This window comes from Phalangium opilio, unplaced genomic scaffold (assembly GCF_054372755.1).
Source record: "Phalangium opilio isolate 3A_F unplaced genomic scaffold, DU_Popi_V2 ptg000017l_1, whole genome shotgun sequence".
Lineage (NCBI taxonomy): Eukaryota > Metazoa > Arthropoda > Arachnida > Opiliones > Phalangiidae > Phalangium > Phalangium opilio.
Window position 1 is genome coordinate 253,369 of NW_028324151.1, and position 13,622 is coordinate 266,990.

Consider the following 13,622-nt stretch of genomic DNA (forward strand, 5'->3'; position numbering starts at 1 on the left):
CTGCTTTTAATTTTCTATCGGATATAGTTAGCAGCAACGAGTTTAATTCCACTCGATTTAAAGAATGAAACCCGTGATTAGAGATAGAGTATAGTTAAGGTGGGCGGGATGACTCTCTCGTCCTATCCGTTTAATTTCTAATTAAGAAGCCATTTTGGCAGGATATCCTTTTTCCCTTATCCCCCATCCATCCATCCAGTGTGCGCGTCGCGTAGTTAATTCGACGACGCCGATTAATTTGGAATATCTTCCCTCGATTATTTCTCAATTAATCTTCGAGGATGGGAAGAAGCCTTTCTCTCTCTCTCTCTGGAGCCCGAGGGGATATTAGCGCGCCACCCAGGGGGAGGGGGACCACCCCCTCAGGGAATTAGAGTTCTTTATGCCGATTGAACCACAGCGCGGACCGCAATTTTAATTGTACCATTGGTTATCTTTCCCTTGAATCCTCAATTAGAGGTAGAACGAATATGGTTAGGCCCTTTTTAATTACTAATTATTTCCTTTATAATGGCGGCGATGAAAACTGGTTCTTTCTCATTCTCATTTTTTAATTAATGCTAATTCCCGTTGGCTTCGTTTTCGCCTTTTTTCGAGCCTTACGCCAAATTGATCAACAAACAAACAGACACACGGTATCGTCTGTGACGAGAACGAGGGAGTCGCAATCCGAAGAGATGTACAGGGTGGAACGGATCAGACCAACACCCGACTCTCTGTACGTTTAAATGGAAGTCAGGGGCGTTCCGTTCCACCCTGTATAATAGGCCAACTTAGTCTCTAGTCATCGATGAAGGGGTATTATTATTATTCGGATTGTACCTAGTAGCTAGACAGAGACGGCGGAGATTGGAAATGCTAATTGATAACGATAGCCAATCAAATCCCTTTCGTTTATTTACCGAGATGTGTGTAAGTGGGGGGGGGGGAATCGCGTTTTAATGCCAAAGGATGATGAATGTCAATTTGGCTTGGCATCTATGAATCGGATTTGCTGGCCGCGTTAATGGTTTGTGGCGTGCGTGTCTTGTGGCGGTGGTGGCAGTGGTGGTAGGTGTTCGCGGACCCCTCGCTTTTTGCCTTAATGAGTTGGGCGTGCGTGGAGGCGGCGGCAAGGGGGGGGGGAAGGGTCGAGGGGGGTGACGTCACGGCGTAATTTCCCCCGTTTTTGCCATTCTCTGCAGTCAGGACGTACTCTTTAATGCCATTCTCGCGGAAGTCTCCGGGAGTTTGCGGTCGAGGAACGGTCGCTCCAAGAAGAAGTAGTCTTGCCAACTCTAGAGTGTTAGTCGCGACTCGCGTGTCTCGTTAATTGCCGCCGCGTTTGGATATAATTTTCGCGTTGCCGTCATTTGCCGAAGATCGTGCCTCGTTTTAGCCATCCATATAGTTTGCAGTGCGCGGTGACGTCAGCATGGTGGCAATTAACGCCGCTTTAACCGCCGCCACTATCGGTGAGTCGCGCTATAACATCATCATGTTTCTATCTTTACACTTTGACCCTCGTCACCCCCAAATCGTGGTTTCCGTAGGTAACAATTATTAGTGCCCATTCCATCACATGACGTAATAATTAGCTGCCAATTATTAGCAGCTTCCGATTGCGACTGAATCTAAAAATGACTCTCCCGTTCTTAAGTTCTTCATTTGCTAGATACGTCAATGACAACCTCAGTCAGTTTTTTTGGGTTTTCGCGCTAATTATGTTCTTGCTTTTAAAAGCGATTAAAATAGTCGTCGCGGAATTCGAGTCTGAGTTTAGGATGGTAAGAAACTGTATATAGCAGCGTACGTGTGTTGGTAGCAGCTAGCGCTTTGTCGGCGTGCCCTCCTGCACTTTGACGACTAATTGCTATTTTGGAATTCTATCGGCGGTGCTTCTGAACCACGCCGCCCCCCAACTCATTAAGTAAAGTCCTTTTTGGGATTTTTGGTTCGGGCGTGACTCGAGGTTAAGCGATGGCTCCGTTTAAGCTGGTCCCGGCCCGCTATGACCCCCCGTACAGGAACGCCCCCCCCCCTCCTTTGACCTCTCCACGCACGCGGTCAGCAGAACCCTTTCTCGTAGGCACCTTCCTTTACCACGGCCGTATCACTAACAAAAATTAAATTTTACAACAATTTCCGCGTGGTCCAAATTAATTACGAAGAGAGTGACTTAATTAGCGTTAATTTTTAATTAAATTAAGATAGAACATCCCCGATGATTGGAAGAAGAGCTTTAAGCGCTGCTGCCTTCATTTTATCACGTACAACAAGAACTGAATAGTAGTCTATTTAGTGAGGCGGCGGCTGCACTGTTCTCTATCAGATTTGCCCAAAAATATTGAAAGTTCGCTATTTTTAGCGGAAAAAAAGAGCCTGGTCCTGCCTCTTAATTCCAGGCTGCAGCCGTCTTTAAACGAAGAATAGATTAAATAAGGACTAGTATCCCTGCCCCCTCTTTGATCGGTGCCTTTGAACCCTGACCCCCCTGGCCCCTGATCCCGTTTCTAGGTCAATGATAAGAACGGTGTAATTGCGAGTGTGGATAATCTTACTTTGGCAAAGCGTATATTTATGGCTTCCCCGCGGCATGCACGCGTCGGACCATGAATACTTGAAGATTTGCTTGGTTCGAGAAATGTATTCGGTTCGTGGGCGACCAGGAGTGGTGGCAGCGTTTTTTTCGGGTGCACTGTATGGGGAATTGACAAGTGCTAGCGCGTTTTTCGCAGCGGCTCTTGGATTTGCGCCAAATCATTTGAATCAAAGAAAATTATTCATTCCAACTCGAAGAATGACTTAAAAATACCAAAAAATTATATATGTGGCACGCAGTCAATGACTCGCGTCAAGCCACTAACCCAACCTCCCTGACCCCCATCCCATCCCCGTTAAATATATTTGCTAGAAACTTGTTATCCACTTTTGGTTGTAGGTATTCGATAATTCCTTGGTATACCATACCATACCATTTAATTCATTTATTTATAATTAAAATTAAAGCTGAGTTGAAGTTGCGTTTTTGTTAATGTTCGTTAGACGTAGGTTCGGCCCACGTTATCAGAAACTACCGCCTATTGAAAAATGTAATATTCTGTTTTGTTTGTGTCGAAGGCTTCATCCCACTCTTTTCCAATTTCTATTTATTTTAAATTCTTTCCGTATATGTGTCCTTGACCAACTAAAAAAAAAAAAAGGTGACGCCCAACTTTCTCCCTCGAAATCCGTCCGACGATTTTACACCAGGGTAGGTGCGGGAGGGGGGGGTTGACCCGAATCAGTCGACCTCTAACCTCTGAAACGTATATTATAATGGGGCGTAGCCGCATTGGTTGTCCTTTGCGTAGTTAGTTTCCATTTCTCGGTCAATTGGCGTTCATTTTGAGTGTTCTGGCGGAATGCTTGGCATTTCTGCTCAAGTGGCCACTCGATTGACACCGATTTCTAACAGCTCTACCACCCGTACCCACCCACCCACCAGATTCAACCACCTCAACCCTTAAAAGCCCTATTTCTCTTTGCCTTCCTTTGTCTATAGAATGACAATTTGAACTGTTCGGAATTGAATTCCGATCAGATGCCAGGGATTCTTTTATCCAACCCCCCCTCCCCCCTCGGGAACGTTGACTCAATCAAGCATGCAGCAACTGGCACAACGCCACGCCATTCAGACACCTAGGATAGACAGACACCGAAACAGACTAGCTGGCTCCCTCCAAATTATTTCTTGCTCTAAAATAAAATCGGTTTAAGAGAATATAATTTTCTTCTTAACTCGTGCCACCCCCCTCCCTGACCTCTGACCCTTGACCCCCCTCTCTCCTCTTTTGTCGATAAGTTCCGCTATCGAAACGGAAAACGTCGATTATTACTTGGCAATCTGTGTTGAAATGGGATTTATTTTTGGTGGGTATAATTGAATATTTGTGTGGGGGCTATTTTTAATAAGTGTCGCGAATGGGCGTGTGTGGGGCCACCCCCCTTCTAGTTTAACATTCGTGTCGGCCATAATGAGCCCGCTCCCCAGGCGGAACACGCCTCCCCCCTCGGCGCACGCCAACAAACACTTAACCTTTTTTTCTTTGTCGCATTCGGTGGCTTAAAACGAAATTACTAAATTGACTTAATGACATTTTTTATCGAACGCCGCCTCGCTCGCTTTGTTTTAGTTACAACTCTGGAAGATTGTATTTCTTTTCTGACTTCTCAGCATTCTCTGCCTTTAAAAAGATTTACTACTAGTTTATTACCGCGCCTTGACCCGCACCGATTTCGGTTGACCTCCCCAAATTTTTTCCTAGAAACGAGAGAAATTGCTCTGCATGGTTTTTACATCTTGTTTAAGTTAAAGTTGAAAGTCCGAAGTGGCCGTTCCTCCCTCGTGGTGTAATATTTAATTTCGTATCATTTGTCAAAACAGCGTTACTTGAACGGACGGACCACCTAGTTCGCTATTGTTTAATTCTTTTCTTCGGGTACTGAGAGGGATGGCGTCATGGGTTTGGTAGTCGCCGCCGCTGCCGCGGGCCACGCCGTCATTACGCCCCGATGCCTACTTCGGTGGGTGCGCCCTATAGACCATGGCAACCCGTTATTTAGTTGTCTTACCAGACGCTCAAACGCTATACTTATTAAGGGGCCCCGTAGCGATTATAATGGTGGCTTGACATCACCGCTATTTTTAGTTCGTCATCATGGCTAAACCAGTTTGGAAATTTTGAGATTACAAACCTTGGTTTTTTTTACCCCGATACGAAGTTTTCAATGGATTAGAAATCATTTTATTTATAATGATTTCATCGTCCGTTTGATTTCAGTATATTTCCGGGTGATGATGACGTTACTGGACAAACCGTTCGAGCCCGAGTTGGCGGACAGGAACAGCCCCGCCTTCCGTCGACTGTCGGACGATCTACGAAGAGAATTGGAGCGACTTTTCTCCAGAGTACCCGGAAACCAAGAAGTCACGCCTCTCTCCTTCGCGTAAGTACCGAGAGGAGCTGGACGGCTACGATTACCATTATTGGTACAATTACAAAGGTTTCTATTTAGTCCGACGAATCAGGACGGTGACATTCTAGCCACTTTCGACGTGGCTTCGACGAACCACGACGAGCGCGAAATCAAATCTCCCTTAGAGAGAGCCATTCAGTACGGAGAAGTCGGAAGGTTAAAGGTCGGACCCGAGAGGTTCAACGTCAAGAGTTACGGAGGTAAGCGTCGACGAACCAGCCGGAACTAGTTAGGCTTTAGGCGCTTGACTTGACGCTTGCTCGAAACTAACCCTTAACGCGGATCTTGGTGTGGGTGGCTGTTGCAGCTCCTCGAGTCGAGGCCACGTGTCGGGATTGGGAGTTCCCTTGCCAAGACGGACAGTGCGTCCAGGGCGATAGCCGCTGCAACGGCCGCAATGACTGCCGGGACGCCTCCGACGAGTACAACTGCTTAGGTTTGGCCAACACTAACCGCTTTTTGGAAATCCGAGCTTCCCATAAGGAACTTTGATATCCCAGCCCACTAACATTTTAACAATCGAGATTGGTTTTCGTTAACGTGTCTGCCGTTAATATTTACATATCTGGTCCTTAGATACGAGCGAGAGACAGTGTTCTTACACGGAGTTCAAGTGCGCTTCCGGAGAGTGCGTAGACGTCAGGAGACGCTGCGATCGAACCAGGGATTGCCGAGACGGTTCCGACGAGGACAGGTGTCCCGGCGAATCCAGACCAGTAACGCCACCAACGCCCAGTAAGTTCGCCTAAGGAGATTAAGTTTGCCACTTCGGGGATAATAAGGAAGTCGTCTTTAGGAGCGCATACTTGTCGTCCGGGCGAATTTCTCTGCGACGGCAGGAGATGCATCCCGGAGAGTTCCCGATGCAACAACGCCATCGATTGCATCGACAGGACGGACGAAGCCAACTGCGATACCAACACCAGTGCGAGACAATCGGTATTCTTTGAAGCTTAACGGGCGATTGTAACGAGGCTCCGTTTCTTAGGTCGACCGGCGGAATGCGACAGCGCCACCGAGTTCCGTTGCTCCAACGGAGACTGCATCCAATCTTTCCGGCAATGCGATCTGGTCCCCGATTGCCCCAACGCCGAGGATGAAACCTATTGCCGTAAGTACCACTCCCTGACGAGTTTCTTCTTCTTTTCCATTTTTCGCTCGGGGCGAAACGGGTGGCGCCATGTCCGTTGGCCCGGGCCCGTTGAAAGCGGGCGCCCCTTTTTGGCTATCGGACACGGGCCACCCGGAGAGTTAGCCTTCCTTAATGGTCCTAGTAATTAGCCAGGGATCGCGTCCAATCATCGTTCATCTTTCCTTCCCTTCAATACCCTCAATAATATCCAATGGTAAGGAAAGGTATTTAAGTGGGAAAAGGCTTACGGGGATTTACTTAGAGCGAGGAGGCGAATGGGTTGTTTGTCAGGAGCTTGTTGGCTTTGTTTTTTGGATCCAAGTGATTGGTGGCGCGCGGTGTGTACGTGGGGTCTCCATGATTGTCCATTTGTGTGTTGACAGGCTATAAAACGTGCTTAACGGCCAAAGGTCAAGGCTATCCTTGCCCCCCATCGCCCGCCGGTAAACCAACAACATTTTTCCATTCATTTATTTCTCTCTCTCTTTGCCACAAACACGCTCTTTCTCGGCTTTCTTCATTCGCGGCGGCAATTCCATTGGGTGCAATAAAATAATAATATTTAGCTTCATTTCGGCGCTTTTTCTGGCTGACACCGATAGACGAGTTTGGCCTATTCTCTTTAATATATTTTTGGCTTCGTTTTTTAATTTGGGGTTAACGAGGGGCTTTCGGTTGCTTTTTGAACTCGTTTTTTTAACCGGTGTCGGTGGTATGGGTCTGCAGAGAACATGAGTTGCTCGGCCGACGGGTTTCAGTGCCACGACAAGTCTTGCATCGACGCCGCTCGCCGTTGCGACGGCAATTACGATTGCCCCGATCGCTCTGACGAAAACGATTGTCGTAAGTCCATCGAATAAGCCACCCTAAGCAGCCACCCTCGACCCTGACCCCACCACCACCACCCTATCCTTCCAACACCTCATTTCATTGGCCGCCGAACTTTCAAATAGAACTTAGCCTAATTTGTCAGGGGGCGTGTCGCGTTGAATAAAGTGGAAGAAAGGGTTGTTTTTAATTGTGTTGTGGTTGGCCCCTCCCCCCCCGGCAGCGGACTCGCTGTGCGCTCTGGGTCAATTTCGCTGCGAGAACGGAACTTGCGTCGACGTCATCATGAGATGCGACGGCGAAGTCGACTGTCCCGACGGATCTGACGAAATGAATTGTCGTACGTTTAAAACACAAACTACTTCAAACACTTGGAAAATATTTGAATATTTCGTACAATTTGAATGAGCATGAATCCAAACCAATCCGAGCACGTTCCACCCACCCACCCAGATATATATGTTAGGGCGCGTTAAGAGATTTCTTAAAACGGGTACGGCGACGATCCTCGAAAGCGCCTCCTTTAGCCGTCGCCGTTGACGTTCAATAGCGAAATCCTCTTAACCCGATCTCCCTTCCGAGCATGCGCCTGACGTACCGATACTTTCAGTCTTTCTCTCTCTCTGTCTGTCTGTCTCTAATACTCTCTCTGTTTTTCCGTAACATTTTATCCATTAACCTAACCTAACGTAACCTTCAGCATGTCCCGTCACTCAGTGGCAATGCGATTTCGGTCTGTGTGTCGATAGGTATCTGCGATGCAACGGTATCGTTGAATGTCCCGACGACGACTCCGACGAGCGCGGTTGTCGTAAGTCTCCTCCCATACCAGTACTTGGCACCTACGAGTACTTTAGTTCCTTATTCCTTGGTGGCGTCTCCTCCCCCCACGATCCCAATGGGTTCTATCCTTGACCCCCGCCCAGATCCTATTATGGTTTTGCGTTCCCGATTCTCCCGGCTTCTTATAACATAGTTTACGAGGTCAAAGGTGAGAAAAGCGAGACTAACGACGATTGTTGACTTTGGCTATTCATTCACCTTTGACCGGTGGCTTTATTTTTTGGGAATGGCTCTGGTTTTAACGTTGATCGTTGTCTTTGTCGGTTAGCGACTCCGACTCAATGTACGTCTAGTCAGTTCCGGTGCAGCGACGGAACCTGTATTCCCTCCCAGAACAGATGCAACAGCATCGTCGACTGCCGGGACGGTTCCGACGAGAGAGTTTGTCGTGAGTATTTCATCTCCCATTTATTATCGAAACCCGGAGGAATGTCCCTCCACCCCCCGCGCGTCGAAGGAGATAGTCTAGGGAACGTGTCCGTTTGTTAAAGATTGTATTGGAAAGCCTAAAAGTTTGAGTTCCTCCCTCTCTCTTGTGTCGTGTGTCCCCATACGATTGTGTCTTAATTGTGGTCTTTGACCTTTTTCCCCCATAGGAACGCATGAAATCTTCCAAGGTATAAAAACGTTCTTGGAATAAAGAGTATCTTTGTTCATTTAATATTGGCTAATACTAATCTTGGCTCAGCCCGCCCCATTACGCCAACTACTTTAACAGTCTACTGTGACTAAGACCACGGAACGCTAACGCCAACAACCCAGGATTACATTCTTTCAGGGGTAGCGTTAGTTTTCTATGGTCGGCTTAACTCGAGTCTTCGTTTTCCAGCCAATTAACGGGAATTTTAGCGCCGGACGAAATCCGTTGGTGGGGGGGGGGGTAGGGGGTTCCATGGAAGTGACCAGCGTATCTCGTCCGGCTGGGCGCGCCAATATGGGCAGAGGGGCTGGCTCTCTATTTGACTTTCGCTAGATTCTCCGGCCGCCGCCGCCGCCTGCCCTTGACCCCTCCGTCCCATTGTCGATTTCTCTAAAGTTGGTGTCGTTCTTTTGGAATAGCTTGCCGTTCCGACCAATTCCAGTGCAATAACACTTACTGCATTTCCTCCCGCAAAAAATGCGACGGGTACAGCGATTGCCAAGACGGATCCGACGAGAAAAATTGCCGTGAGTCCATTATTTTCTCGATTAGAGCCATGGTCATTTGCTCAAACGAGTCTCTGATGTCTTCCGTAGCGGGAATGTGCGCCAACAACGAGTTCCGATGCACGGACGGTACTTGCCTACCCGACGCCGTCAAGTGCAATCGAAGACTGGACTGCTTGGACGGATCTGACGAAGCCGATTGCCGTGAGTAAACAAACGCCCTCTTTTTGCAGCGACGAGTAACCAATGAGGGCCCGACAGGCTATCGTAATAGATCGACTAACAAATGATTAGGCTCATTCTTTAAGGTCAAACTTGAGCCTGAAACTCGCTCCATTTAGAAATGAACTTGATTTTAGAATTTGCTCGGTTATTAGATTTAGGTAGTAACGTGATGCGTTTGGTCATTCTTGGAGTTTGTAATTGTGGCATGAAGTTGTAATTGTCCCGATTTTGTTCGAATTGTTCAACCTTTCAGTATTTTCGCTTGATATATTGGTAACTCTGTTCAAATTAGTGTAGAGAGAACTTTGAGTGTTATAGTTAATTCCGTAGTCTTAAGAGGTTGTGCACGCGTGTCCATTCTTATTTACTCTGATTTTTCTAAACTGTCGATGATGGCTTCTTGCTCGCGCGGAATGTTGACGATGTTCAGGTCCTAGCCGATGCCGTTTCGACCAATTCCGCTGCACGGACGGAACTTGCTTGAAAATAGACCAGCGCTGCAACGGCGTCCCGGAGTGCCCCGGATCCGAAGACGAAACCGGATGTCGTACGTTCAAAAAACCAAATACAATGCGCGCGCGTCATTCGCTTCTAGCTCTTGTACTTTAGCGAATGACGCGCGCGTTTTTAATTAAAGTACTTTGACAAGTACTTGGATTATTTAAGCCAGTGCAGTCCGTAGAGTTGAGGTTATAGTTTCTTAGCGGGGGGGGGGGGGGGGTCATAGGGATGGGGTAGAGAAGACCTTTACGAGGCTTTATCTTTTAGCTGGTCCGAGTCGATGCGGAGCGACTCAGTTCCAGTGCCGCGACGGTTTCTGTATCTCGGCCACGAAGCGATGCGACCGTAGAACCGATTGTCCCGATTCTTCCGACGAAATCGGATGCGATCGTGAGTGCCGCCTTCCCATAATTCTTTTCTTGGCTGAACTTGTCTAATTGTCAACCAATCAATGTAGCCACCTCCCCCTCGCCTCCACCGCCGCCCCCGCCCAGACCGGCTTGCAAAGCCACTGACTTCATTTGTTCGGACGGCGCCTGCGTCAACCAAACGGCCAAATGCGACGGAAAGTACGACTGTCGAACGGGAGACGACGAAATCATTTGCAGTAAGATTCAATGGCCACCACCGCGACTCTCGCTAGTTACGAACGAAGCTCAGCTTGTTGAAATTTAGGGAAATGCGAGAGGTCAGAGTTCACTTGCAATAACGGTCAATGCGTGGACAGCCGGCGACGATGCGATGGCCGAAGGGATTGTTTGAATGGCGAAGACGAGGCCGAATGTCCCCCCAAGAGAGAGTGCCGTCCGACTGACGTTATTTGCCGAGACGGAACTTGCGTCGACCAGAGGAAACGATGCGACCAAGTTCGCGATTGCCCCGATGGAATTGACGAAGAAAACTGTCCAGGTCGGTCGCCTTCCCCCATCTCCCCTTCCCCCCCCCCCACCAAAGCCTTGACTGATTAAGGCCTTTGAACTGGTAGGAGAGTGCCTGTCGTCTGAATTCCGATGCGGAGACGGTACTTGCATCAACGGGAGCCGCAAATGCGACCGCAACCCGGACTGCAAGGACGGGAGCGACGAAATGGGATGTGGTAAGTCATTGACGCTCTTTTTCCCGCTCAATTTCGCGCGCTTATTTAGATCGAGTCACTCAATTATCTAGTCTTTAAGTCATTGTTCTCGTCAAGTAAGTGACGCGCGACAGCGCTGCTTGATAAGTACTTAAGACCAACTGTATCGTAAGCGAAACAACTCGTTACTCGTTGTTCATTTTTGTTTACGTGTATACTGTTTCCGAATATTTGGCAAAGTGTATTCCACCTTTTGGTGGTCAACTGTTCGAAATTCCGTGGAGATACGTCTATATTAAGGTGGTTTAAGTTGTCCTTCGTTGTTCGTTTCATTTGTTGTGAGCTGGCGTCTGGACATTCCATCGTTTTCTCGGTTCTTTCCCCCATTTCGTTTTCTCTTCGTCGATTTGTTTTCGTACCCTATTGAACGGGGGGTGGGGGTTGGGTCTCGTTGTTTTAGGGACTTGTACTTGGTACCAGTTCCGTTGTACCGAACTAATCTGCATCGACAAGCAGCGACGTTGTAACGGCCGGGCCGAATGCTTCGATTTTAGCGACGAAATTAACTGCGGTTGGTAATTGAACGCGAAGGCTTGGCTTTCTCTCTTCGCTACTAACCTAGTTGGCCCTTCTAACTAAAGCGTGCAACTCCTCGCAATTCTCTTGCAACAACGGACAATGCGTCGATAGACGTCGATATTGCGATGGCCAAGTCGATTGCTTCGATCATTCCGACGAACATTACAATTGCCGCGGTAAGACCATTGCTTAAAACTTGCAATTGCGCCCCGTCCCCCCCTCGTTGATGTCCTTCATTATATGTAATTGCGGGTGAGGTTAGAAAGGTGCGCTGCCAGCGACTTAGTCTGTGGCGATGGCGCTTGCGTCGACAAGAGCAAGAAGTGTGACGGGTTTCCGGATTGCCAGGACCGCTCGGACGAGTTCTCTTGTCGTACGATTATCCCTAAAACTATCTTAGTCTCGATTATTTCGCTATAACGTCGATTCGTGGTTGCTTAGCTTGCGCACCCAACGAGTTCCGGTGCGCGAACGGCCAGTGCGTTCATCGCTCGAAACGCTGCGACCGGAGAGTCGACTGTACCGATCACTCGGACGAAGGCAACTGTCCCGTCATACCCGGTAAGGCCTGGTCACCGTGAACAAAGCCCTTCCAAGGTCGCGATGACAATTTCATTGGTGGGCTTCTTTCGTCCGTTTTTAGTTTGTGGTAACATTACGGAACCCTTCTATTGCACGCGCACCGGCAGATGCATTCCCAAGTGGAAAGTCTGCGATGGGCAGGCCGATTGCGCCGATTATTCCGACGAGGCCAACTGCTCGTCCTCTTGTCGAAGCGATCAGTTGGCTTGCGGGGACGGCGCCTGCGTCGATGCCTCTCTGCGCTGCGACGGCCTTCGTCATTGCCCTAATGGGGCCGACGAACTTAACTGCCCCATTCTAGGTTAATACTATTCGTTGCTCTATTCTCGAGGGTTTGGACAAGCGTCTTTAAATGAGACTCGTCCGATCCCTCCCTTTTTTACTAACTTTAATTTTGCATGATTAACAACTACTATTGGCTGACCAAATTGCACGCTTGGTTGAGAACGGTCGCAGCTTGCGTCGGAAGAGGAGAGTTCGCCTGTTCTAATGGCACTTGCATTCCCCAGAGTCTGGTCTGCGACGGATTGGTCCATTGCCAACGTTACGCCGAAGACGAGAAACTGTGTGGTAACGTTTCGCTAACAAAACCAAATTTCATTTGATAATATTTCCAATATGTCTTTGTAAAACGCCGCGTCGTCCTTTGAAAGACTGTAGCAATTACACGGAAGTCTTCGTTTGCGCCTCTGACTCGAAATGCATTCATCGTCGCAAACTTTGCGATAGTATCCCCGATTGCCAAGATTATTCGGACGAAGCTAATTGCGGTAGACATTCTTAATTAATTATTTCGGGAGGGTTTCGATTTAAATTTGGTGTTGGCGTCAGCAGACGCTTGTCGAAGCGACCAATTGCCTTGCGGGGACGGCGCTTGCGTATCTCGCTCTGAACGGTGCGACGGGAAAGTCGATTGCCGCGATGGTTCCGACGAAGATAACTGTCCCGTTCCACCAGGTACTGGCGCTTTCAATTTCTCGCTAACTCTATCGAGTGGGGCCGAACCAACGGAGACAGTCTCTGTTGGTTCCGTTCCAAAGGCTTTAACTAATAGCGTGGCTGATATGTAGATTGCGACGCTTCCCAATTCCGATGCGCTAACGGCTCTTGCCTTTCTATAAATCGCGTGTGCGACGGCCTTGTCGACTGTCAACCCCATGGGGAAGACGAGCGATCTTGCGGTAATTGCTCGATGACCTTGAATTTAGGCCCATTTTTTGAAGCGTCCATTGAACGTTAGGTTGTCGAAATATGAGCGCCCCGTTTTACTGCGATTCCGATTCGAAATGCGTTTTTCCTCGGCAAGTTTGCGACGGCGTTTCCGATTGCCGGGATAATGCCGACGAATCCAATTGCAACCACGATAATAATTGGCATATTTGTCGATCGGACCAAGTACCGTGCGGCGATGGCACTTGCGTTTCTCTCTCTCAGCGGTGCAACGGTCGACCCGATTGCCCCGACAATTCCGACGAAGACAATTGTCCAGTTCCAGGTTGACTTTGTTTTTCAGACAAATTCTTTTTTGGGGGTTAGGCTTAAACGAAACGTTTGCGTAGTGTGTCATCCGACGTCGCAGTTTCGTTGTAAAAGCGGGGAATGCGTCGACTTAAAATACCATTGCGACGGCGTGCCTCAATGCGCCGACAAATCCGACGAGTTTCACTGTTACGGGGGTACTGAGCACTCTGTCGCCTCGAGCCTCTTTCGGAC

At 48.5% G+C, this 13,622-nt stretch overlaps 1 protein-coding gene across 23 annotated transcripts in view; it reads left to right on the plus strand.

The window, feature by feature from the left end:
• Positions 1-13,622, plus strand: part of trol (terribly reduced optic lobes) — a 64,815-nt gene that overhangs the window by 22,374 nt on the left and 28,819 nt on the right. For 14 of the 23 annotated variants that reach the window (XM_089865834.1, XM_089865849.1, XM_089865850.1 and 11 more), the window contains exons 3-29: positions 4,803-4,968; positions 5,038-5,198; positions 5,306-5,434; positions 5,575-5,733; positions 5,795-5,923; positions 5,987-6,109; positions 6,857-6,973; positions 7,182-7,298; positions 8,070-8,189; positions 8,861-8,968; positions 9,038-9,151; positions 9,603-9,719; positions 9,941-10,063; positions 10,131-10,280; positions 10,349-10,582; positions 10,659-10,769; positions 11,209-11,319; positions 11,390-11,503; positions 11,590-11,700; positions 11,769-11,888; positions 11,971-12,210; positions 12,366-12,479; positions 12,563-12,679; positions 12,744-12,866; positions 12,980-13,090; positions 13,150-13,404; positions 13,469-13,585. In XM_089865834.1, coding sequence (XP_089721960.1) covers positions 4,803-4,968; positions 5,038-5,198; positions 5,306-5,434; positions 5,575-5,733; positions 5,795-5,923; positions 5,987-6,109; positions 6,857-6,973; positions 7,182-7,298; positions 8,070-8,189; positions 8,861-8,968; positions 9,038-9,151; positions 9,603-9,719; positions 9,941-10,063; positions 10,131-10,280; positions 10,349-10,582; positions 10,659-10,769; positions 11,209-11,319; positions 11,390-11,503; positions 11,590-11,700; positions 11,769-11,888; positions 11,971-12,210; positions 12,366-12,479; positions 12,563-12,679; positions 12,744-12,866; positions 12,980-13,090; positions 13,150-13,404; positions 13,469-13,585 — 3,711 coding nt within the window. Of the gene's footprint in view, positions 1-1,235; positions 1,455-4,802; positions 4,969-5,037; positions 5,199-5,305; positions 5,435-5,574; positions 5,734-5,794; positions 5,924-5,986; positions 6,110-6,856; positions 6,974-7,181; positions 7,299-8,069; positions 8,190-8,860; positions 8,969-9,037; positions 9,152-9,602; positions 9,720-9,940; positions 10,064-10,130; positions 10,281-10,348; positions 10,583-10,658; positions 10,770-11,208; positions 11,320-11,389; positions 11,504-11,589; positions 11,701-11,768; positions 11,889-11,970; positions 12,211-12,365; positions 12,480-12,562; positions 12,680-12,743; positions 12,867-12,979; positions 13,091-13,149; positions 13,405-13,468; positions 13,586-13,622 lie in introns of those variants that run through there. The other 9 variants (XM_089865851.1, XM_089865852.1, XM_089865853.1 and 6 more) reach the window with 7 other exon arrangements.